Here is a 27,152-nt window from a genome sequence, read left to right as displayed (position 1 = left end):
CAGTGTTTTCAGAGTGCATGTTCTGTTAAATTAACAGGTACAGTATTTATTGAGAGACTGATTTCACTCACGTCTAATATACAATTTAAAAACATCAATGACCACTAACATTTGCCTCTGTGTGGACATCTAGGTTTTCAATGTTGTTAAATAACAGGCCACATATTCAAAACACTCATCTGCTTAATTCCCGATGGGAAGCCATGGGGAATCAGACACTGTTGGGTTTTCAACCAAGGGCCCAATATGTGGAGCCAAGGTTAGGCTTAGCTGTGCAGTGATCAAAGGGCGGCCACTAGAGGCCATCAATGGATCGGCAGGGAAAGAACTTTCTTCTGAATTCTATAGCGATCTACCTCTTTGTGTCTAACTGAATGATTGTAACCTTCACTAACAGCTTCTCACTGTAAACAGACTAGTCATAGGTCTGTTAGTTAATTGCAAGTTGAAAATGTGCATGAGGGATGGTTATTGGGGAGGAAGTGTTTGTTGGTGCGGCCAGCTGAACAAAAATATTGTACAATTATACACAAGCAGTCCCTCATCTGGGTGTCGATAATGGTGGATGGTAATTGGTAGATGGGTGTTAAGAACTAGTAGAAGGCTGATGGCTGTAGCCACATCTTCAGCTGATTGTAAACATGTGTTTTAGTCCTTCTAGGTACATAAATCTGTATATCTTAATGTGCTATTTTCACACAGAAGAAACAGATTAACTGTCTGGGAGCACAGGCTGGGCACTGAGAGAGAAGGTAGGTCAAGCAAGTTTTCTTCTCAGCCATCCACTGAAAGATGTTAATTTGTTGAATATTCCAAGCACCAGGAATAATCCTGCACCTTTATTAGTTATTAAATTATCCTTTGTTTTACAATGGTGTCGGAGTGTATGTGGAAAAAGTGCTACAGATCAAGAAACAGGGAACTTAACTGTACAGCACACATCCCCCAGATCACTATCCTCAAAAAACAACACCCCTCAGGATTCCATCCGTTTAAACAAATTTAAAATTATTAATGTAACACCAGGAATACTTTGAATATCTGTATAGCATTATATAGTAAACGTTGTGTATTAAGATTGGAATACATATGGCCAGGTACTTTTAGGTAAGATACAGCATTTTTCATCTGGTTTCTTTCTAATAGTCTGTTCTTTTATTTAATTCCAGTTCAATGGCAGCTTTTGGATCATTTAAGGCAACAGTTTAGCTATCAAGTCGAACTTACCGTCTTCTTCCTGGTAAATAACAGCTAACTGGAATGAAGACCTTACTTCTGACCTCAAAGAACCAGAAAGGTTCCCTTTTTACAAAGTCATTGATCACTACAGCTGCAACAACAGGTCTCACACGGTGTATCTAAAATATCGCACAACATCACCTGTGAGAGAATACAGTAAGCTAAAAGGCCACAAAAATCAAGATCGGCAGAAAATGAGGTCAGAATAAACGGTACTGATAATATATTTATAAATTTAATAAAAATTAGCTTGCTAAACATATTGAAGGTCACATAAATGTGTTGGAATGTTTATGCATTTCTCTTTCTGTGTACAGAAGGCCTACAGAAGTATCTATAAACAGATTAACTGCCTAGAATGGTTAAAACACAATATTTAACATCACAGTGAAGAAGAAAGACGTTGCTCGTTACAGAACTATTTTTTCCTGTGTGGCAGGTATTGTATTTTCTGGCCTCAACAGAATTTCAGACTATATTCACAGAATAATTGAACTCAAATTCTCAGTGAGGCCAGTGGATGAAAGATTTTAAAACAGTGAGTGAGCTAGGACTGGCTTACAGGAATGTCAGCTGTTTTAGGTTAGAAACTGTGTCAAAACCCAAAGCTGTACTGTATATCAGTAAATCTGCTTGTTTTTTATGGACCGCACTTCAGGAGACTGAAGTCCGGCAGCTGCAGGAGCCGTCTTTCAGGAGCCTGACAGGGAGGGAGGTCTATCGGTCAGGGGATGTGCAGCTACTGTGGGGCCGAAGCGTCTGAACAGCTCTTTGCAGTGTGTGAGCTCCGGGACCAGGGGGCTCCCTACCTCGCACGTAAAGGTTAGCGGGGGAGGAGTAACGCACGCCTTCGATGTTGGACGCCACACACTCATATTTGCCCTGGTCTGTCTCCTCGCTGTTTTCAATCTGTAGGGCTCCTGCAGGAATGACAAAACACCCAGCCGGGGAAGGGGAAACAGGAGAGAAACAGAGAAATGGGTACATTGCATTAGGAAACTGGCAGTGTCAACCTGATCGGTCCAAAGTAGAAAAGAACAGGGAAAGGCCTGTTTCTGAGCGTGCTTATTGCTTCCGTGGAACCTCCCACTCTTTCCATTTCTAATTCATGTTGCATTTCTTTGAAAGGAATCCACCAAGTTTTCAGACACAAAATGAAACATTTTAATTGCTTTAAAAAAAAGAGTTGCTCCTCTTCAGAAAATGCCTGCAAGGAACATCCAGATGCATTTACAAAGAAAACCCTGCCGCCGATGATTTCACATGGGAGAAAGATGAGAGCAGGCTAACGTTTCTCCAGCAGCTCCAGAATAAGTCTGGTATCGAGTGGTTCACAGGATGAGAAATTCCAGATACAAATCGGCCACTCGGCCAGGAGAGTGACAGCCTGACCATAAGACTACTGGAACTGGCCCACTAGGTAGGAGCCAAACAACCAACGCAGGACCTATGACAAAAAACTCCAAAAAAAGCCCTTGAACAAACACAAAAAACAGCATTTGGCCAGAGGTAAAATGTTCAGAATGAGTTGCATTTTTTTAGTTGATTAACTTTCAGTGCCCCTTTTAGTACAGCTCCATAAGGAAAAAAGTACAATACTGAACTGTATGCAGCACAGTTGAGAGTTCAGTAAATCTTCCCAGGTCACATAGTCAGACCAGCTACCTTTCTAAGCAAGCAGAACAAGCAGAAACAGCAAAGTTGTTCTTTGCACCGTTTACAGTATTTTGACTTTTGTACTCTAGGTTCAGTGTGCTCTACGCTGAATACAAACATGGCAGTTAAAACCTCAATGTGAGATTGTAAATACTCCAGAAGAGTACAGCTGCCTGGATAGGGGAGTTTATACAAAGCAGGACTTTAGAAAATGTGTGTTTTCAAGGGTGAAGCTAAGGATCCCCTGACAAAACTGGACTGAACTACAACAACAGAAGGCATGAGCCTAGCAGAGCATATCCACTTACTATACACAGGGGGACAAGGCGTATGCATAGAAGTATAAAAATCTAAAAGTGTAAATAAAACAGAAACACGGACAGATAATACCACATTATTCAGTAATGTTGAGAATCCATGATAATATAATTAGGGATCCTGCCTCGCTTGGGTAGTTGAAGGATTGCTCATTATTCCTTTCTGACAGACAAACTGCCAGGACTCATTACCATTCAGTCAGCACATATCAATACGGGATCGCCTGTCAACCAACGATCTTTCATTCCATTCTGTATTGTATCAGCCCTGACATACTGTACACGCTTTCTGAATCAATAAGCTTCCAGAGAGACAGGCACGCAGCTCTACAGGCAGAGAACTATTCAGATGCATACAGAACATCCTTGCAGAGACTTGTTAATAACATTTTAATAAAAGCTGGTTTTAGGTGTATGCATGTTCGGGGATAGTGTGCGCAAATATCACTGTGTCGAGTGGTATAGGGCTTTAATATTTTGAGACTGTTAGATGATGTGTTTCAGTTATTTGGAACAGATGTTAAAAATTGTTGCTGTTTTTGGGGATGCTATTGAAAAAGAGGTAAGTCTTACTTAAGTTTTTCCAGACTTAATGAGTCACAGGCAGGATTACCAAATATTAACCATCACAGATCGATCAGTGACTGCTAATGTCCACATGCTGTAAATATGTGCTGCACTAGAGAAACTAAATTTTACAAGTAGAGACAAAAGGCCTAATTTTAAATAAGAAAAAATGTAATAAAATGTAAAGACAAAACAATGAGCTACAAATGGAGCAAAACCAGATTTTTCCTTTGCAGTACAACATGTAGAAGTATCCATGACTACATCTATTTTTTTTTAGTTTCAATCTCTAATTGCAAAACAAACTGAAATTGTGATTGTGAAGAGGAGTACTAAATAATGATGTGAAAAAAACAGCACCCTTTTCATGCTTATTTTTATCCAGAAGCATACTCACTCTTATTCGGTCATATTTCTATATTCACAGATCCAAAATGTTCCTTTCAGCTCCTTTCCTTTCTAACTATTCACTTCTCTTTGCTTACTTAACAATTTCTCTTTTGCATTCAAAACTATGATTAGATTTCCCAAAACACCAATTCTAGCTCTAGCTAATCTGGACCACATCAAAGATGGGTATCGCGAGTCCTTTGTGGGAGAGTAATCAGGATTCTCTCATTTTACAGAAAGAAAGGAAGGGCAACTGGGAGACAGTCATGTCATTCTCAGACTGTCAGGAACAAAAACCACTTCATTTCTGCTCCTGTTTAGTTGGTGGCACACAATATTCACTTGCAAAAGGAAGACAGACAATACCTTTTGGAAGAAAAAAATGATTTTGTTTCCTGTACTGTAAAAAATGCCTGTGAGGGCACAACACAGACAGGCCCATGCAGACTTCGGCAATACTGTGCCAATTGGGATTAAATTGGCAGAATATTTCTCAATCCATATTTGACAGCCAATCAATGATATAATGAGAAGAGCTGCTCTATGACTTTCCACATTAAAAGCACAACAAATGGCGTAAAAAACCAGGAAATGCTACTGTTACAGACATATCAGAGCCTGACTTTATGGATGGTTTTCAAAGGTTTGTTATTGTGGGTAACACATTAGCAGTTATTTCTGTAGTCCCAGCAGACTTCATTATAAATGTGCAGACATGACTACAAAATACAGAGAATAAATACTTCAGCTCTGCTCATGCTGTTCCTGTTATTCATTTTTGGGTTGTGCTGTTTTCTGTCTACTGTTTTTGAAAACAACTTCCTGAAATGATACTGCTAATGTCAGTCAAATTGATACATTTTTTCTTTGTTCTTCATTCCTTTAAAACTTGGAGTTGTGTTTGAATAAGGTGAGCAAAAGCATATTTCCATTTATCTGTATGAAGATTTTTGCTTATTTCCTTTGTGTACTGCTAGAATGGGACCTGTTTTCCTTGACTGGTATCCCATTCAGGATGTGGGCCTTGTGCTCTTCGATTCCAGGCTATGCTCTCAACTGCTGCGACACTTCCCAGGATTAAACAGATTCCTGCTGATGGAAGGATGGATGGTTGGGACATCCTTCTCTCTTTGTCAGTAACATCAGCAGAGATGATTAGCTAAACAAATGAATTTTCTATATAATGCAACCAATGTGTTCATCTACAGCATAAGCATTTACAAACCTTCCACTTTCACAAACACTGTTTACCTAATTTATTAAATCCATATTTACTGCATTTGATTTGTCTAAACTTAGATAAAGGAAAAGACTGTACTTGAATTGTAGTTTTTTCTGTTCTATCCAATAATAAAGCCCTTTACACACACAGAAAGAGCACATTTCGATTCCCACAGATCTGAATAAGATTTACAACAGTATGCCATTGCTGTCTCTCGGACACTGGAATGATCATTTTGCTTGTCTTTATTGGCCATTTTTGATCTATGAGCACAAAAATAGTCATCCAAATGGTCTCCAGCTGGACACAGACACAGACCGAGGCAGGCCCAAAAAGATCACGCATCCACAGCAGGGCCAGATGATGCCTCCCAAATAAAGATCCGTCTTGTCTTTGTTTGACCAGACAAGAACATGATAAAAAATCTGTCATCATCGTTCAGCTTCAGCATGTGACACTTTCCATAGTTATTTTCTGATACTCTTCATAAAAATTACAACTCTCAATAAAAGTTAATTAGAAAATAAAATTTCCTTCAGGAATTGTCAAAGGGGCAGCATAACGCACAACTCCATAAAAACCTGAAAGCTGAAAGCTATAAAGGAACCACCATTCTTCAGAACTTGTGATGCCATCTTTATTTACTGGACAGGAACAGAAGCCAGGAGCAGTGGCACCTGTCAGGCCTTGGAGCTAGACAAACTAGTTAGGCATCGATGAGATACTCTGGTGCTCTGTGAGAAGACCTCTGGCCGAATGTGTAACACTGTGATAGTGAAAACCTCCAATACATCAGTCTATCCATACATCTTTGTTTGTGTGATGTGTGCCCATAGTTCCTGAAGTAAAAGAAATAGCATTTTTGTGTTCTCTACCCAAGCATGCCTTACCAAACCAATGCTCTGAATGTAATGATAAAGAGCCCAAAGCAGTTTAAATAGGTTGGAATCAGAGCAAAGTGAACATCTTTGATGTTCCTGTTTTCTTTTAATTATTATTTATTGTGTATTCTACTTAATTGCATTATACCCTTGGCTGCCTGTGGCTTTTTTAAAGTGTTTGTATAGCCCACAGCATAACAAACTGCCTTCAAAGAAAGAGGCAAAAAAGAGAATTATCTTTCTTGAGCATATGACAATCCATATAGAATTTCATGAAGTAACAGCGGGTTACAAGATAAAACTTAGGTTGTGTTTTGTTCAGATAAACAATTATTTATTAACAATATAAGCATTTTTCTGTTAAACACAAAAGCATTCAAAGTTTTTTTCAGAGCATGTTCCCTGCAGCTCTGAATGCTAATAATAAAACAATAACAGGAATCTCTCCCTCAATGATCACTTCAGTATTAATAGATTTAGTACACATTATGTATCCAAATGCAACTCAATTCTGCAGGAAAGCAAGAACGATAATTGAAATGCCGGCGCTCCTGCCTACCACTAATCTGAAATCATTTGAGCCACTGGAGTGATGGAAAAGGAAACAGGCCATGCATTAAAAGAGCTGCCAGTAGATATCAGTACCACTTTACATGACACAGTTAGGCTGAAGCCTCACTGGATAGCCTCCACTTTGGTCTGTGTAGTAGCATGACACTTTCTCAGAAGTCTGCTCCACACCGTTTCAAGCGAACAGCAGAAACTGCACTGAAAGCCTCCACTGGTAATCACCAGTTCCCTTTACAATCTGTCTTCACTACTGCTCTGTGCGTCTCTCCTCATACTGCCCAGTGCATTTTAGGAATTATCCTGTTGAGGATTATTTTTTGTATTTCAAGTATGTATTCTTGATCTTTATAATGAACTGCAAACGTTTGCATTGTGCTTCACTTGTCCCAGCAAGTCCCAGCTTGTCCCAGCTTTTCCAATCAAAAAACCTTGAGTGTGGGCTGAGGTTTCACAGTGGACACTGTGATGATTGGTGGAGCCGTGCTGCCAGAAACAACCTGTTCGCAGCTCTGCACAAATTATTTTTTCCTTGCCTTTGTGGACAGAACTTGTTATTATTAGTGTACATCTTGAATGAGATTGTTAATAACCTTTGCACAGCTTAAATTACACCACTTACTACACCCACTTACTGTGTTCCACATCTGCCCACGTTTAACTTGTGCATTGTTTTTTTTCTCACATCCTGATAAAAAGGTAGAAAAGGCAAACTAGAAATGTTCAAATGAATCGTCATAATTCCTGAAGCTCTGTCATGCTGTGCCCTCTGCATATCATGTATTATACTAATAAATGGAAATTATTATCAGAATAAATGGAACTTGGATATTGAATCAGAGCACAAAACAAGCTTTGGAAATTTAAATCCATTCGTGAAGACAGGAGATCTAAGAGAAGAAAGCACAGCTCTCTGAATCCTGCTTTTTGGGATGAAGCTGTTAGCCATGGGTTTGGACTGCAGTGCTGTTTACTGAGGGGAGCTGGTGGTGGCTGGTTAATCACCACTCTAACGCACAGTGCCTCTCCTTTATTCTGGACGACTGTGCTGCTCCAAATCAAATCTATTCTTTGATATTCTATAATACTATAATAATTATTATTATTCTAGAATGACAATGCACTATTATTGTGTTGAAAATTATTAATGAACTGTTTAAATTTGCACTTCTTTTTACAATCAAAAATAGAAAAAAGTCTGTCAAGATAATCCCATAACCGAAAGGTTATGTCTATGCTTAGAATTTCATTTTCAAGAAGATTAATAGTAATAATCTTTCTTTTGCCTTGAACTGAAAATAAACTGCTTGAAACCATTTAACTCCTTTGGGTCAGCTTCTGAGGAACCACAGCATCATAAATTGGTCCCAGACTGACACCTTCAGGTTTATGAAAATAGTTGAACATTTACTTATCTTTCTATCTTTATAATTGTTGATTGTTATGAGATTCATTATTACAAGGTTGACTACAGTAACTCAAGTACAGTATTATAATCAATGTGTCTGACCCAGTAATATAAGTATCGATTGTAATCCTTAAGTGACTGATGAGCAATTTGTGTACAATTATATCCCTTTGATACATACGTGTGTACTGAATTGGCACACTTTATGATGTTAATAAAGTTGTGTATTCTTTGAATCTGTTTGTGCACATTGCTGTTTTTTCAAATCAATTTTTTGTGGCGATGTGGTATTCTCTGAATTTACTGCCCAATCTCTAATTCTTCAGGTAGATTTAAACCACTAAATCACTACACCCTTACATCATTGAACATCATGTTAAAATGATGAAAAGCTTAAATTTTAAATCATTGTTAAATTAACAATGACAGAGAGGCAAGACAAATTGTCTTTAATGCATATTTCTCTTAACAGTTCTTAAGAAACACAAACCACTTCACATACAAACATGCTGTAGTTTGTGAGGCTGTACACTTACTCTCCCTTCTCCCAGTTTTCCAGTGGGATCTCTCTAATGCCATCCTCAGGAAAGGGACACGTTAACTTGATGTGACTGCTTGTCCCTGCCTGGTGAACAGGGCCTGTTTCTGGGTCATTTAACCCCTGTCTCCAGGCTGAGCTTATCTATTAACTAAGGAGCTGTTTCCAAGTCATGGCCTAGTTAAAACATGTTCCCCCGAAGGAAGACAAGCCACATGCAGAAAACGAATCTTCCAAAATGTTGTTTCGTGCAATGCAGAAAAAAACAGTAATAGCTAATGTACAACAGTTCTACTGCTTACTATAACAACACGAATAGAGTGTTGAAAAAACAAGATCCTCAATGAGTTTAACTCTTTTTATTTTGGAGATTTGATACCAGCTTGTGCTGATCAGTGCAAGACACCTCTAAACATGACGGTCAGAAGCTGTACAGTAAGGACAGCAAACCTCCAGCAGAGAGTCAGTAGAAACACTATTCATGCATTATACAACCGTAAATAAGGGACTGAGCATTTTCTCTTTGGAATACTGTTCCTGACCATATTAAAATTAAACTGTCTGCTAATGTTTTTAAAACTTGCCTAAAAACCCGTTTCTGCTGACCTTAAATTCTTAACCTAGTTCTCTCATTTAATTTCAAATGTATATACTGTATCTATTTGTATTTTATTCTCTTTTTTCTGCTTACAATATTTTATATATATATATAATTTATGGAATTGGTGTGCACAGATTCAAGGATGCTCCTAGACTGACAGAACTGCTGCTAGGGAAAATGACCAGAAAAACACAAAGGACATATGCTGCAGCCCCAACATGTAGAGAGCTGAAAACGTCTGAAGTGTTCAATCTATTTTAAATGAGATCACCAATGTGATTAAATGCACAAAACCTAAAAGAACACACTGAAAATCGATAATTTCTAACGGTTCTCAATTCTAAAGATTTATAGAATCCTTGTCTGTTTTAGTACAGTATGTAAACTCAGGGGCAGAGTTCATCAGATAGCGCTGTGAAGCTGACAGTGAGTGGTGCTCAACTCTTCTGCCTCTCAGCTCTCCAGTCTTGACTGGTGTTCGCATGTTCTTTCTAGGAATTTCCTTTGGGGGCTCTGATGGATGGGTGGGTGTTTGGAGAGGGACAAGGAATCAGATCTCTTCTTCTTCTATCTTTATGACCTGATAACACTATTTGGATAATGTGTTTGATGTACAGTTATTGAAAAGCAACTCCTGGTCTGGGTTTATGAGCTGTGTGGGATGCAGCACCAAAAACAGGTGAACATCTGCATGATGTAAGTTTTATCTAAGTGAGCCTCATTTTTCTTATGACCTAATCTCCTTTCATAGTACATACTGTATCTCATTCATCATACCACACTCTAGCAGAGCAGTTTCTCAGGACCCTCAACACACTTCTACATAATAATGTTGCACTGTGTTCAGGGTCCGCTACTATCAAAATGCAGGCTTATACATTAAACCTGAAAAGGCACCAAAGGCACTGTTGGCACAGCAAAGTGCCCATCTTCACACTTGCTGCACTACTATGGCGGCATCAATTAAATGCAAATTACCCTTAAAAAGCTGTTATCTGAATACAGCCTGACCACAGCTTAGTGTCTTGATTTTTTCACATACAGTAAGGGTAAGTATGCATTTGCAGATCACTAATCCTATTATGCAAATCTGGAGAACATGAGGCACACTCAATTTTTATACAGCAAAAGGATTTGAAATTTACTGCCACACTTTTAAAATACTGTATGTATTTAAAAAAACAAGCTGAGAGCTTGTGTTGTTTAAGTATAAGTTAATATCCAAAGACAATTCAAATTGTCTTCCCCTTCTAATTTCAAGGCTGTCTAATGTCACAACCATGTCTCCTGGTACGGTACATGTCTGAACACAGGTGAGCACTTCATGGTTCTACTAGAGAGACACTGTGAAGACACAATGTTCATGAATGTCTTTATAAAATCCAACTGGCACATTTCTGTAGGACTGCACAAACCTAAAAATGTATGAAGATGCTTTGTATATCAACCTGCTTTTTTTCTTGCTCCTGCCTGTCTCACAAGTATAGAAATACTCTTCCTGAAGCCTCTCTCTTCTCTCTTCTTTTTGCCCCAGAGATGGGGAAAAATGACCGACGGGATTAAATTAAACAGAGGATTTTTGAGCCAATTAAAAAATTATGTTGTTCTTGTAAAGCATATAGGCACATACAGTATAATGGGCTGCATTGTTCAGGGAGACTGATAATTACTGCACAACCTTAAATATATCCCATGTCATTCTTTTCAGATAAGTGACAACTGGTTGAATTTAAATCATAAAAACTAAAACCTAAACGTTATATAAAGATTTTATAACCCTGCAAGTACCAAAATTTCCACTCTCCCTTCATAAATGAACCATGAAATTCTATATTATGCTTTGTGATCTGCAAAGGTTTAACACACTGACACGCCAACATTAAGAAAATGATAACAACAAATAACATTTTCAAGAAAAAAAGAAATCATGAAATAGATCTCTGGAACATCATCTGTCCCGATATGCCTCGTTTTTAACATAAGCTTACAAATGGAAGGGTATACAGAATCGTACCTACCTTTTAGCCTGTAGATAAAAAAAAAATGATCACATGACAGTAAGAAAAGAAAATCTTTACCTGAAGTGACCAACCTTGTCTCGTAAGCTTGTGAGTCAGATTAGCATACAGGAAGGTGTGGTGAAAGGAGTGTTTGTGCAATAACAGGCATGAGGAGATATTGAATAAAGGGAACATGTCAGACATTGTACGTCCTCTCCATTCTGCAGCAGAGAGGCACTTATGCATTGAAAAGGACACACAATGGACATATACAGTATAAACACCTGTGGCCTGGTTAGTATACCCAGTGTTCAAGTATAGCAACTCGCAATAGGTTTAGCTGATGACAGGCACTACCTCTCTCTACTACCTAGCCAGAAGGATGCTGAAACATTTTATAATTGTAATTTTAAGAAATTTTCATCTGGTAATTTAAACAGAAAAAAAGTAAAAAAGATCCTTTTGAAATTACTAATAATAGTAAGATTAAGTGAGGGACTGCATTTATTTTTTATTATTTTGCAGAATTTCCAAACACATCCCCTGAGATTTGATACACTCTACTGCATATTAATATATGCAGAGTAATAAGGGGTTTTCTGAGTAAAAATACGTAACTATGCAATCCTATTCAGAGTCTTCGAAGTCATAATACACTCCGGGGACCAAGGGGATCTGTGATAAGAGATGGACAGTTCATTAGCTAGTCATCCTCAGCCTCAAAGATAATGTAACAGTTTTAGTTGAGTATGGCAGCAATAAAACAAAAAATAAAATTCCCATTAATCTAGTTCAAACTCACACATGGAGGAAAACACATCAGAGTTCAACAAGTACAGTACATAAACCACATGACATCAGGTGAAAGGGAACAAAGACACAGAAGACACAGAGGAGACACCAGGTTATCTTAAGAATATAAAAAAAGGAATGAAAAGAGTTTTTCAGTCTCTACTATTTTTATTCTCACCATTACCTTTTAGTTTAATTTCTCAGTTCTTTAGCGCTTACCTCGTATAGGAGTACCCTCTGAAAAGAGTCCGAGTAAAAAAAGTGAGAAAGTAATTTAGAGTTTAGTTGATTATTTACAGTAATGTTATTTTTTGATGTTTTTAGTGATGCCATTATTCATTAGGATTTGTTAAAGATTATTATAGGTGTTATTATTTGTTTGGAGGTTAATTGTTTTTAAAGTCTCACACTGCTGGTTTTAGAAAGGACCAAAGATGAAATGATATTATCATCATATACCTTAAGATGTCTATGTATAAGTTCTCTTTGTGCTGCACTTGACTGAAACGTATGAAAGCAATTTTAAATAATATGAAGTTAAAATACCAATTTTATCCTAACGCCACTATGACTTACGTTTTAAAGTGCACCTGCTGTAGATGCTGCCAAAATGCAAGAAAACTCCCACTAGTCTGGACATTACGTCATATGCCAGCAATAAAACAACTGCCGAAACTGCTTTGTTTAAAACAACATCCTCACCAAGAAAGAAATTAAATTAATGAAATAAAGGCCAACATGTAATTGGTCTGACTAATGATAACGTCTACAAAAGCAAAACACAACAATATGAGGTCAAGAATGATATTCCCAGTCAGTTGACCTCCTCTGATAAAGGTTTTATTCTTCTTTATACTTTATAAAATTGGTCTTTTGGTACTTTTAGTAAGACACCATCATTTTACACCAAATGTCTCACTTGTTCTAAACGAGATTATTATAATTATTTTAAAGCTAACATTACAGGAATTGTAGCATGACTTGCTGTTGTATTTCCTCCCCAGATCATGTTGCAGAGGCCCTAGACTGACTGGCACTGTAGTGTCACGTATGGTTTCTAAAATCCAAATTCAAACACAACTAGAGTGTGATATTAGAACAGCACAGCTGCTGTTCTTAAAAACAAATCTAGGCATAAAGATAATGTAGGTAATATTTTTTAGTTGATTTATTCTGTCATGATTTTAGAGAAAAAAAATCAATTATTCTGAAGCTTCACAACCTAATAAAAAGATAAATCCTCCATCTTTTTCTCTGTGAAAACACAGGATCCTTTTTCAAACCAGCAATCAGAGACCCACAATACTTTGGAAGGTGTTTTGTCCAGCCTTTGAGTCTCCGAAGTGTTAACATGGCACTTTCTAAGGTACCTGTCTTCTGAGTTCAAGCATCAATTACCCATCAGCCTCTGAAACAAGAAAACTAATGTTGCCAAGCAACCAAAAAGGGGGATTTGAAACCTCGTTTATTAAAACTTGAGAATACTCTGGGACTGATTTGGATTCTGAAAGTTAGTTTTTTGTTGTTTTTTTGTTCTCAAACCCTTTTTTGCCAAAATCTTTGGCATTATGATCAAGGACTCTAACAAGCAGCAGGACATCTTATGTAGCTTAAAAGGGCATTCTATATTTATAGATATTACATTATAACAAGATATGTCAAATTCCAGTGTAGTCTTTTTCTTCTGTTTGTGATCATAGCAATCACATTTAAGAGGATTTCCAGATTTCAGAACTGGCTCAATCAGTGCTACAAACACTGTGGAAAAAATAAAATAATGACTTGGCAGTACGGCTGTTGAAAATTCCACTTTGCATTTTACTGTGGAAAACTCAAGGACAGGGCAAAACACTATTAACAATTCATCTTTTTAAGTTAATCCAAGAACAAGAAGGGTGTGGGACTGTTAATTGGTTAGAATCTGAAGGCAGCAACAGTTTGGTTTTTGGCGGATTTATAGTTAGGTTCTAGTTAAAAGGTTAGGAACTAGTTAAGGTTAGGTTAGGTATTGGTTAAGGTTAATGAAGCAGGTTTGTTAGCTGGAAGGCTTATTCCCTAATGTTTCTACTAGGTATCAGCGCTGGGGGGTGAGGGAGGGGTTTGGATTTTCAAGGAGGAATATGCAGTGAGGGAGGAGGTTTTACCATTTACTTGTAGATACCCATGCCTTGAAACCTATTTTAAATTGACCAGAAAGTCTCCTTTTTGTAACACTGCTGTACAGGATCTGTATCAAGGTCACAATACAGTACTGTTCCTAGTAAATGATTAGAAACATATCGAAATTAATAGACAGGACCAGATGAAGTATATTCAGTGTGGGCTACATAACAGTGAAGGCCCCAGTTATGAATCATTTATCAGGTTATAAAGATTTTAACTTTTCCCTGAGCAGGTCAAAGGGTATTTAAAACTAAACTAAAATGTTCATCTGTTTCTCTCATAAGTTCAAACAGATTTGATACTCATTTCTGTGTTTAAAGCAATCTATCTTTTTACTCCCATATTAATTGTCTGAGATAGGCTTAGTAGATTCCAGGAGAATAAAAATGGCTTTGGGAGATCAGCGCCTCATTTTGGAAGTGGAAGCAACAAGGTTTTAGCTCTGCTGCAAGAGGCAAACTGTCTTTCTGACAGGTTTAGTGACAGATAAAGTTTGCTTAAAAGCACCCGAGCTGTCACACAGCCATCAACGCTATTCTGCACCTCAATCCTGGCACAATCTATGCCAGATCCAATTTGCTGCACCTCTGACTTTTATTCTTCCTCGGACAAGGCTATTTTTACTGCCTCATTGGTGCTTCTTTGCAGCAGAGATGTGGGACACAAAACTAGGCGTTACTATAAAGGACCTGCAGTCTGGTGACTGTGAGCGTGAACACAGGAATTAGGCTGATTTCATCCCCCATCCACCCCCTGCGATGGGTTTGGCCTTTGCTTCTCAGTGGGAACCCAGCAATAGAAAACAGAACCACAGACCACTCTCACTGCCTCACCATCCCTCAGCCTGTTCCACCCAGGCCAGGGCAGACGGCTTTCGTGCACGACTGTGCGAGAATGAAGCGCTACAGGGGAATGAGATTGGACTTGAAAGTGTACTGTATCTGTAATTGTTCCTCACCAAATATGTCACATGTATTGTTACAAATTCAAGTTCTAACAACAGCCCTGACCTTCCCAAGAGCTTTATCCTTGTCCAGCTAAAAACAAATATTTAAGTGGATTTCTGAAGTTGCTCTTTCTTAAAGTAAAACAAAATCCAATACTTATTTTTCCAGCTAACGTCTTTTGAGGAAGTTAACAAAATAAAAAAATTGTCGTAATTGGGTTTTCTCATTCTCTAGTGTTAAGATGTAAGCTCCTAAACTGTTGCCTTTGGTATGCTGTCAAACTATGAAGTAATCTTTTTTTAAAATTTTGTCAGGGGCATTCAATTTAAAGATGCCTTTCCTTTAAATTACTAATAATATTTCACATCATTTTCACAGGATTCACTCCCTTACTGTATCTCCTGCTCCTGCTCCTCGACAGACTTGAGACATTCACAGGTAGAAATACACTTGCACGTAATTTAAAATATTACTGTTAAAAAATAAACAGAACAATAAACGATAAGCTTTGTCTTTTTCTAAACAATATTCAAGATGGCTCAGTAAGAGTTTTATACTTTCTACTAAAATAAGTAGAAAACTAAATTTGCTGAAGGACAAAGGACAGTATTCTTAAATATGTATAAAATGCTAATTCTAAGGATTCAATATTTTATGAACACCTGTTTAGGTTTTTAATCTGTCCTCTGGACTCTGGTGCTGCTGCCCTTGGTGAGAAAAGATCAGACAGCCCTGCTCAGAAATCTTCAACACCCCATGCCATTAAAAAAGTGAGAACTAATGGAAACTGACTGAAGTTTACAAAATTACTTCTACCATGGAAAAGTAAGGAGTGCTCATTAAGTATAAGAAAATACTGAAATATCTTAACAGTCTTTTGTAAAAATATTTTTCTCAAACTTTACTCCTGTTTCCAAACTTTAACTATGATCTGTGCTGCTTGTAGCCTCAATTAAAGTGCAGCTCCTTCCACTGAAGTGCAGAATACCACTAGAAAGTAATAGCAGGGTCAGCACTTTCAGACATTACTGTTTTTCTTAATCCGCTGTATATTCAATTGTGCAATAGTAAAAATGAACACATTCTAGCAAGTATACAATCGTATACTCTTAGATATGACACCTAAAGAAGGCTCCACAGCCGAAACATTGTGTTTCCTTTCCTTTCTTTTCAGCATGGAATAAACCCATTCCTTTGCAGCCTACGCATGCTGACACAGCTATCTACTTGAACTCTTATATACATTGCCAATTTTCTATAGATGTTCTACACTCAACATATACTGCCTTTATTCCAGTCACATATTTTAAAAAATAAAATTGTTTCCAAATTATTCTAAATTCCAACTAAAAGAAGTACATTACAGTGATGCTACTGTACTAACAGCTTTCTGGTGCTGGGAAGACAGTATGTGATTCTGGGGAAAAGAAGGGTTGCCTATAAATAATGTTCACATACTGTAGATGTGCAGCAGGAAAGAGCATCTGCACAAGATTGTGAGAAGCATGCAATCTTCATAAACAAATATAATCAGAGCCAAATCTTTGACTCCATTATGGGTGAAGCTCTCTGTTTTCTTTCAATTCAATTACTGCTTTTTTCATTCTTTCATGCTGCTTTTAGAATGACACAAATGACCAGCTCGTATTGCGGGTGTGAGGTCCTCTATATTCATCACCAAGCTAGCCACTCTGAGTTATGCTAGCTCCAGTGGTCAAGTGCTGGGTGATAAATGGAAAAGCAGGGGGTTTCAGTCGAACCTGATAAGAGAGCTCCACTGAGATTTATAGGTTTAATAGTACCTTTACACAAGTCAAACTACAGATGAGTCCTTATGCAGGCTTGCTTGGTGAGCCTATTTGCTGGCTGTAGAGCACAAAGCCCTTGTGACAATAATTAGTCCTGGCACACTTCTGTGCGATTTCAGACTGGTCTCTGTTGTACCCTGCAGGAGAGCAGGCCTTGGATCCTAATAGTCAGAAAATGTTTAGCAAATTCAGAAGACCAGGTTGCATGGCACTGTTTCTCATTCTTAAATACAGTGCATCATTTCACTTTTTTTTTAAAGGAATTGTTGTTAAATTATATAAAATCAGAGGTTTACTAGCCTCAGGATGGTTGCATAAAAAACAGCATATTTTCATATAAAAGGGATTATAAAAAGGACTATCAAGTGAATTGTTATGGCCATATGCCCCCAGTTAATCCCTTTGTTACTGGAAGACCAAATGCACTGTTACTCCAGTACAAGGGACAAAATAACTGCAGGCTGTATCTTTCTCTAAAGCTCTAGGAAATCCTACCCCAGTGTGCTTCAGTGCATTCAACCTTGCTAAGCAATAGTGCATTATACTGGTTTGCATTAGAGTAAGAAAAATTAAAGGACAGCACTTAAAATAGTTTTTCTCTACTGTCAAGCATCCTTACATGCTTTTGCTGACATCCATCAAAGTTACTTCATAAACCAAACTCTTGGTCCTTTAGGACTGCCAATGTACAAAGGTCCTTTTGGGCAAGAAAAAAAGTAAATCCAGCAAAGTATCAAATCATCAAGCTTGAATATAATCTTGACACGTTTGGGTTGTGTAAAAAATAGTTATTTGATTAATTTTGTTAATGTAAACTGCTGGTAACAGATGCTGAAGATCATACAGTATGCACAAGATGACACTAGGATTTGAACATTATTATTGTGGCCTGTTCCCCTGAAAAAGTCTACCTTCCCTGAGGTTCGGCATCTGTTGAGCAGCCGTTGTTAACTTCACTAAACTGCGTGCCATGTTTGTAATTCTATGATTGATGTGTGCACAGAAATGTGAACTGCTGAACTCTTTTCAATGCTAAACCATTTCATCTGGAGGGAGACCTCATTAATCACTGTGCCACCTCCCCAGAAGTTCTTATGAATGCGTGGGAGGTGAGTCTGTACCCTAATGACTGAGGGATTGAAAACTGTGAATCCTGTCAAGACTGTTCCACTGGTACTTTTTCCATCAGTTTAATTTGGAGTTTTAGGAGGATCAAGGCAGCAGGCACATTCCATGTTCAGTGAGGTTTAAAAAAAACAAATGAAGTTTTTTCAAGCTTTAAAATCTAATTTTAAGCAAAAAAAAATAGTAACATGTTTTATAGTAAGTATTTCAGTCTAACTATTTTTTCAGGAAGAGAAATAACATTGAAACACTTCCATTTTTGGGGCATTTGTATTCAGTATTCTTCTTTCTTTAAAATTTTAGCTAGTGCTGTTCAGATCAGAAATAATGATATAATAATACAGGGATGTGTTTTTAATTAAATAAAATCGGTAATTAATTGCTTTTAAAATTGCTTTAAATGTCTGAAAGTGATGTTTTTGGACATGTACAGCACAAACTTTAAATCTTGAAGGAAACAAGCTTTGGAATGTGCCATAAATTCAGGAATGCAATTTTTCTAAATTGTGTCAGATTTCCTGGGCTCAAGCTTTTGGATAAAAAGCATATTGGGAAGGCAGAGTTAAATGAAAAAGCTTTTGGATGACTTTTTTTTTTGAGGCAGCAATTTGAATCTAGAAACGAAAATATTTATTGAAATAATATTTGGCTTGGGAGGATTGAAAGCACTTGAATGCCAACAGCCTTCAATGAGGGGTCATGCAAAGTTCCTGTCCCACTTTGTCTATTCCTGCTCTAACTCACTTAAAGCCCTATTCAAGTTTGAGAAGAAAATGTCTTTATTTCTTTACAATATTTATTTCTTAATTACTGAAATGGAAATGGTGACAACTAACTTCAGTTTCTTGAAAATATCTTTCCTCTTCTGCTTCTGTGTAATGTCTAACACCACTTTAAAATTCAAACTACTTGATCAAAAAGAAATTACCGCACTTGTTACTACTGATGCAGATTTATCTAACTTTATTTAATTACTTGAGTTGGTAAAGATAAAGTCTAAGTTAATAAACACAGTTCCACTATCTGTGTGGGAAGGTGGGAATGTGTTTGAAAGCCAACAAGTAAATGTTATTGTGGTTCATACAGTACAAGTTTAACAGAGCTAGTTTATGATTATCATTAGAATTTCTGAGTACATCGAACAATGGAAGAAACCAGGCATGAAACTTGACTTTAGCAGGTATTGACACTGTGACCTTTCAGCCCAGGACAGGCAGTGAGAGTGCAGTGTAGAGCTCTGCTGGGAATGCAGGGAGGCCAGAGAAGGGGCTCTATCAAAGTGATCGCTTTCTTTTTTTCCTGGACTGTTAGTTCAGCACTTTCAGGGAATGTTAAACGGTAGAGGTTTATCTTGGAAGTTAGTGAAAAGGAAAGAACTTAAAGGAATCAAAAAAGTGAGGGTGAGAAAAAGAGGCAAAGCATGCATTTTAAAAGCTGTTAAAATGCCATCTGCTTTAGAGGAGAGGGGAGTTGGTGGGCTTTTTGGTAGGTGCACTTACCGAAGGCTTCTGAAAATAATAAGGCAACACACAAAAAAAGGAAAAACAAAAGATTATATTTTAAGATAGGGGACACTGATTTCTACCAAGATATTGTCGGATGTTTTGCGTGTCCTTTTGTTCAAGACTTTATAGTTTTGAAAAAAAATATTCAGATAACATACAATTAAAATGTACATATTTTCAAACACATTGCATTTCTCATCATGGAGTGGATTAACCAGTTACTGTATATTCATGGGATGCTAGAGAGGACATTCCTCTAAATCTGCTTTATTACAGTCCTCAATGGTTAAAGGTTGAGTCACCGACCTATTTAAGAGCATTATATAATTTATTTCATTACAAATTTTAAGATAATTGTTAGGACAGATAATTATTGTATTCAAGTCTATAACCTATAACAAAAAAACTCTTTGTTCTACTCCAATCCAATACATTAAAACAGATGGCAGAATCGATCTCCTTATTATTTTAGCAAAGATGTTTAATATTTATATTAAATATATCATTAGTGATATTAATTGCTAGAAGGTCAAAATCATTTATCCAATTCAGATAAAACAGACATTTTTGTGTGCAAGACCTACTGTATGTATGCATGTTTATTTGCTATAATTTTAATTTAAAAAATCAAATCAGTAATCAGTATAATTCAATATGATATTCAAATATTCAATATGAAGTTAAATATGCTCTGCAGTTTCACAGTACTTTTCAATGCATGATATTGACCTTCTGGCACACAGCACTATGTTAGTTTATTTGCAAGTATTCAGATTATTTTATTATTCTGTTTTGCTCAGTGTTATCGTTGAGTATATATTTCAACGTGGAGAATAACAGCAAGTCAAAGTTTAAGAAAAACACACAACAGAAAGACATAACCACATTAATCAGTAAAAATAATACCAAAACGTTGTGAGAAACCTTTTATATTTCATCTGGTGAGAAACGAAATATAAAATCCATAACCTCAAGTCCAGAAATGGAGTACACACAGAAACAACTGTCACTGGGGAACATCTATCCACAGAGACACACGACAACAAGACACACAGACAGCTGGGAAAGGGAACTGAACTGTCCAAAAATGAGGGTGTCATCACTGCATCAGGGATTAGGTTTCTTGCAGCCACCAAAATCCCACCAAAGAAAATCCTGACACACAAGCTGACTATTTGAATATTTTTATCTGACTAAAACCTTTGCAGTCTTATAAAGGCTCATCCAGGAGGCTCCTCGAGGTCCGCACCCATGAGACAAGCAGAGAGAAAGAGAACCCAAAGTGTTGACTTCATGAACCTCATTGTGGATTGATGCCGAACTCTTGAGCCTGGGATTTGTGTTTCCATACTTTTGATCACCGCTTTTAAGATGAATACCGTAATATAAGATATATCAGCATGCACAAGTAGCTTTTCAAAATGATAATAAGACTTTTATAATAAGACTGTGGCAACATCATAAATCTTTCCTACTGTAGGGCACATTCTTACTGGGAGCCAGCAGTAACAAAGACACTGTGGCTGATTAGGGCAATACAAATTCCAGGGCTGCAAGAGAATTCAGCCTTTTGTCTTTTACAGCATGTGTGAAGACTTGTAAACCTATGCAGGAGGACACTCTGCAAAGCACAGTCATATAAAAGCCACAGTGTTTTGAAGTGTAAGAGTTATCCTTTAGCTTCAATGGAAATATTAAATTCGAGGTTAATAAACCCCAGAGCTGCATACTGTCCTCCGTTCAATAAATCACCATAATTGTACTGCTACACAAAGTAAGCCATTAATACCCTAACCCTGAAGGAGACATGCTGCACTCTAAAACTAAAACAAACACTTTTCAAGACGTGCAATTGTAGCCGAAGAGCTCTTAAATGTCTTTACAAAGAAGGGCTGGTTTATGGAAAACCACAGCTTTTTAACTGCTTTCATTTAGTCCTACTTATTTTAACACAGAAAAACACTCAATATTTTTTTTTTATTTTAACTTTGTTTGGTTGACCTGGCTGTGCCAAAAAGTTGTAATACTTTCGGGTCACATTTTTTATCAGTCAGATCCTCTGGTATAGTTGGGCTACATATTGTCTCAGCCTCCCATGTGACTAGAAGACAAAACTATTTTTCCAGTTTTAAAAATAGCTATACCAAAACCTGAAGGTTCCTGCAAAAATGGAAGAAGTATTTAAAATGCAATAAATAAAACCTATTCATACTAAACACAAGTAGAATTACAGCCAATTTTTTAAAAAATTAACAAACTAAAACAAGACTTCAAGACTTAGCACTTCCTGAAAAAAAAATCTTTCTTCTTGATGAGAAAAACCAGTGAGGAAAACACATGCAGGAATGAAAATTACTGATTTACTGTGAAACGAGCGCAGTTAAGCAAATTAAAATTCCTTAACCGATGTTCTTGTAAAATTACTTCAATGTAATGCACTTGAGATGATATGCAACAAAACCTATTCCTGTAAATTAAGATTGAAAAAAACTATTATTACATGAACATCCTTTTAATACTGTCATCAACAGTTCAGACCGTAAAATGACATAAAACACGGGGCAACAACTTAAGATCAGAATGGATTTCTTCCCTCCCAACATGAGGTCATAGCTGAATCTGAAAATGGTTCCCCCCTGGTTTCTAGCAATAACAAATCACTGACCTATAAATATTATTCTCCAATGCCCCAGAGCATTGTTTTAATTAAACAGATATTTAATTAGACTGTTTTAACTGTATCTTTTCATTAAAATCAATGAGTGTGAAACACTAGCATTGACTGTGCTCTAAAAGACAATATAGAGCCTAGGCAGACACTGACCAGCATCCAGCAGGTTTGTTCAATTAAACAAGCTAATAATTCAAAATTGGAGGTTCCAGAGTTGTATGATTTCTATATCTCAGTGGTTTTCCATTCTCTCCTGCCCCTCTTTTCACAAAATCCAGGAACATTAAGACCCTGGTGGACCACAACAGCCTAGGTCTCTATTTAGCTCCCTAGGTTGATAATAAATACAATGTTAATTCAAAAGACGTTAGAAATCCAGCATTCAGACAACATCAGAGTACCCGTTCACCAGCTGTTTTTCAATATAACATGTCTCTATACTTAAGAGCATTATTTGCTAATCATTTCTGCAAAATGATTTCAGCATGTTCTGCAAAAGTAGGATTTCAGATTGCGGAGAACATAAGAAATGCTGGGGGTCACCTGAGACCATCAGAGCAGGTTGTATAAGAAACTGCACCAAGAGCACATGTGTGTGCATGGGACAGTGTTTTAAAGCAATGAAACACACAGAACAATGGTGCAAAAATAGCTCCCATCAATATCTGAACACATCTCTTTTCAGAGGACTGGCAGTATGAAAGTAAAATGTGAACATATGTATTGAAGTTACGGTATATATACTGAAAAAGGAAACTGATGTATTGGTATTCTGATGTTAGTATACACTGAGGTTTCAGAAATGCTTTGATCAACTCTCATATATTTCAACAATCCAATCAAACAAGTCTACAACTTAAACTGTTTAACATAAAGCAGCAACGTCTCCCTATACAACAGATTTGATTCAAAGGAAGAATGGCTCAGAGCTCCAACCCTACCTGATCTAAGCTGCTTGATTCTCCCATTACTTGCACTGGGGTCAATGGGCAGGAAGTCCTTAAACCAGGTGATTTCAGGGTCGGGGTTCCCGCTGGCAGCACACAACATGGTCGCTGTGCGAGTACGCTCCACCACCTTCAGTTGGGGGCCCATGTCAATGTTGGGGAACCCAGGAGGCAGCTGGTCCTCTGTAAAGACATCAAAGGGAAGGAAATTTGAGCCACCCACAGTAAAAAGAACACACAGAAGTGCCACACCCATCACATATCATAAGAAGACTATTGCTTTACCACCTAAACTACTCATAAGCATCGCACATTTTAGTCTGGAACTTGAGAAAACACCCCTGGATGGCTAAGAGTAGCAAACAGCATTAGGAGAGTCTATGTTAGGAAATGTAAATATAAGTCCAACCTGTCTCCTTCCCAATGACAGTTGTAAAGAGAAGTTCATAGAGCCTAGCACTCCACCTAATTTAGAGATAGAATCGTTTATGATGATAAAAGTGATGTCTAACAAACTAACAGGAACATTTTTCAATCAAAATAAGATAAGAGCCCGATTTCCTTGAAGGAGAAAAGATCATATCCCTACCGCACAACCTGTTCTGGATACAAAATAGCTTTCTGTGAAAGTGCACTAGTGAAAACACAATCGGCATATAGATCAAATTTTCTTTCGCTGTCCTTTTAGGTGTATTTGAAATACATGGAAAGACATTTACGCTGTTTACCCGGTAAAAAAAAAAATTGAAAGTTGTCAATATATTGTGAAAACCTTAACCGTAACCCTAGTTTGGGCACTCCTACACCCTATACCTAAAGCTAGGCGATTAAGCAATTGAGTTGAATCCTAGCTCTAATGACTAAAAATGCATCACAAAGTTTTCAAATACCAACTACAAGGTATTATAAAAGTATTCATTTTACCTTTTTGTCTCTACTTAGGTCTAGCTTTCAAAACTACTGAATTATAATGCCTCTCATTCCTGGTCTTGGATTATCTCTCTTACTCTTCTGGTTTTTGATTTCTTAATAAGTGGTTAATTTATTTCAATTTTCTTTTTGAGGACTTTTTTAATTTGCTTTCAGCTCTTAAAAAGTCAAATTAAATTTCATGTTGATAGGAGCTCTGTGCTAATTAGTGAGTTTCAGAACTGTCCCCATTCAAGTGTGTGAGCAAAAATATAACCACTGGAGTCAGGCAGTAGAAAACACACCGACTCACTGTGGGAATGTTTGATACAGTGTCATCCCCACCTGTGTATGCTCATTATCAATCTATCACCAATTAAGTGCTGCTTACTTAGAAATAAGGGAGTCAATTCTTAATTCGCAAGTTGATGAGAAACTACATAAAGGTCTATGTGCCGAAGCTGGTGGAAATGATGTAGTTTAATGAGGTTATTTAAATACGGACAATTCCAAGTTTATATATATTTCCAGAGTTAATCAATCAATGTGTGCCATTTATTTAAGATACAGAGACTTTCAGCACTGAAGAGAAGTATTACATTTATCCAATTATTCATCTATTAAATCAATTAAATTAATGAGAACACAGGTGGAATAAAAATCAAACCCTCCTGCAAGCCACATGAAATTGAGCTAGAGACTCTGGTCTAGATGATACTGACTGAAAAAACAGACATCTCTTTCCTTTTCAAGGGTTGTGCCATGAAATTCAGCGCAGGCACAGGGTACAGAATGCTTTATATCCACTTCAACAAAACTGTCAATCTTGAGTCACATGATTTTTTTTAAGTAACCTGGTGATCAGGCCATAACAAAATCTGCTCCCTGCTTGGAGCAAAGCAAACAAGCAAAGAGGCAAAGGTTTTGGCAGACAGTAAATGGAGAAATCTCAAGTATGAGGTCATTAAATATATTGTACACACATCAGAGGGGAAAAATAAAAAATCACTTGCTCTAGAGATAAGGGCACAAGCTATCAGCCTGTTCAATGAACTTAATGATGGTATCTACCCTGTAGTTGTCATATCCAGTGTGTATCATGTGTGGCCTGAGGCCAGCGCAGAAACAATTAATGATAATAAGTAAAGCATTTGCCTGCTAAACCACAGCAACCAATCACAACCAGGAAGCATGAAAGAGGCTACCTGGTGAAAGACTTTTCAGTATTGGCAACACGACACCCCCTCAGCAACACACTTTCTGTGCTATGTGTGGCTCAGTGGAATGCAAATCCAGACCCAAAGTGATCCTTTTCTTTTTGGGATATACACCAAATACTCTGATGATTTCAAACTTCAAATCAGAGGAATTTTAGTTGACGTGACTGCATTAAAAGAACCTGTAAGGCTGAGTTCAAATATTGCTTAAAATTTACTTTAAATGTTGAAAACCCAATTGAATGCCTAGTAGAGTCCTTTTACTTTGTTCTGCCCTTAGAATGTCTTCCAATTATATAAATGACATTCTCTGTAAACAAACTTGCACAACTTCAGGGCATAACTGAGTTAGTCTTTTTGCAATCAAACACCACACACCACCCATTCCCTTAAGCATGAGGACTTAAAATGGACATCCATTATGCTTATAATAGATCCACAAACCCATGTCAACTATGGTTCCCTTTTTCCAGCATGTTTTTTGCCCCAATTTTGTTAATGGTTTCATTTTGGGTTTTTTTATCCATTTATTCCCTTAATTCCGTAGAGGAATGCAATTACCAGCTGCTGCACTGAGCTTTGAAAGCTTGACATTTGGGCCACTGTGATAGCTAACCTCTCTTGGTAGCTTGCCAATGCTGAGAGACAGTTAAGCTGTGATAATAAGGGAGTTATTATTATCACTAGTGCAGGGTCTTCATCTGCAGATGAGCTGACAGGCAGGTGGATGGGTGGGTGACATGCCGAACAGTAGCAGGCACATTGTTTTTGGAACTGACACACTCATTATCCTTAATTGCCACTAATTGTCAGTGTATTATTCCATTATGCAAGTGACAGGTGCAAATCCTTTAATCTGACTGGCTAGCCTAGAAAATAGTGTTTTGGACAAATGATCACCTCTAGGAAAAAAAATATATAAATTAGTAAGTCACATGTTAGCTAAATGTTTCTTACTTCTCTGATTAATACACAAATGGGATTAAAATTAGTTTCTATCTTTAAAGAATTTTCACTTTAGACTTGCTCACTGCACAAGAAACTAGCAGTTCGGATTTGTACTGCTAGATCACTGTACATCTGTACTTGTATTATGACTAGTACCTTGAAATATCTCATGTACAAAGTTTTCTATTTATTAGAACATCATATATACACTAGTGGATTTTAACAGTGTAACCAGTGATGCAGGCAAACTGTACTTCATGATGCAGTACAGTAGGGGACTCCAATCCTGGTGCAAGAGGAGCAGTGCACCTGTATAAGTACCAACAGAGAGTGCTACAAGAAACTACTAAATTGGTCCAATTAATTAACAAAGAGATTAATTGAGATGGAATGAAAACCTACATACTCACTACACCACTCAACCCCCTTCTGTTGATTTTTTTCCCACCAATTTTAGACACTCTCTAACCTTCAGCCACCAGATGACAAAGACACAACTGTATTATATAAGATTAAAAGATGAAGGGAAAACCATGGGGCCTTTTGAGTTTACGCCAACTGCATGTGCAGAATTCCACTTCTGCACGTCTTATTATTACTACTTTCATTATTTTCATTTTCTGGAGCGAATTAATTTCATTAGCATCATAATCTGGTTAACAGATTACCACTGACAGAAGCCAGAAAAGGGGCTTTAAATGATAACAGTTAACATTGCTGGGAACAGAGGTCAA

The 27,152-nt window shown here is 37.3% G+C and overlaps 1 protein-coding gene across 1 annotated transcript in view; it reads right to left on the bottom strand.

Annotated features, from left to right (window-relative positions):
- Positions 1-27,152, bottom strand: part of LOC148814047 (receptor-type tyrosine-protein phosphatase S-like) — a 320,468-nt gene that overhangs the window by 114,032 nt on the left and 179,284 nt on the right. Inside the window, exons 6-7 of the mRNA XM_088907841.1 lie at positions 23,339-23,527; positions 2,049-2,159 (exon numbers count right to left, since the gene is read on the bottom strand). Of these exons, the coding sequence (XP_088763967.1) occupies positions 2,049-2,159; positions 23,339-23,527 (300 nt within the window). The remainder of the gene's footprint in view (positions 1-2,048; positions 2,160-23,338; positions 23,528-27,152) is intronic.

Source organism: Atractosteus spatula, chromosome 28 (genome assembly GCF_055471065.1).
Source record: "Atractosteus spatula isolate fAtrSpa1 chromosome 28, fAtrSpa1.hap1, whole genome shotgun sequence".
NCBI lineage: Eukaryota > Metazoa > Chordata > Actinopteri > Semionotiformes > Lepisosteidae > Atractosteus > Atractosteus spatula.
Note: the sequence above shows the minus strand (reverse complement) of the source record. Positions and strands in the feature narration are given on the sequence as shown.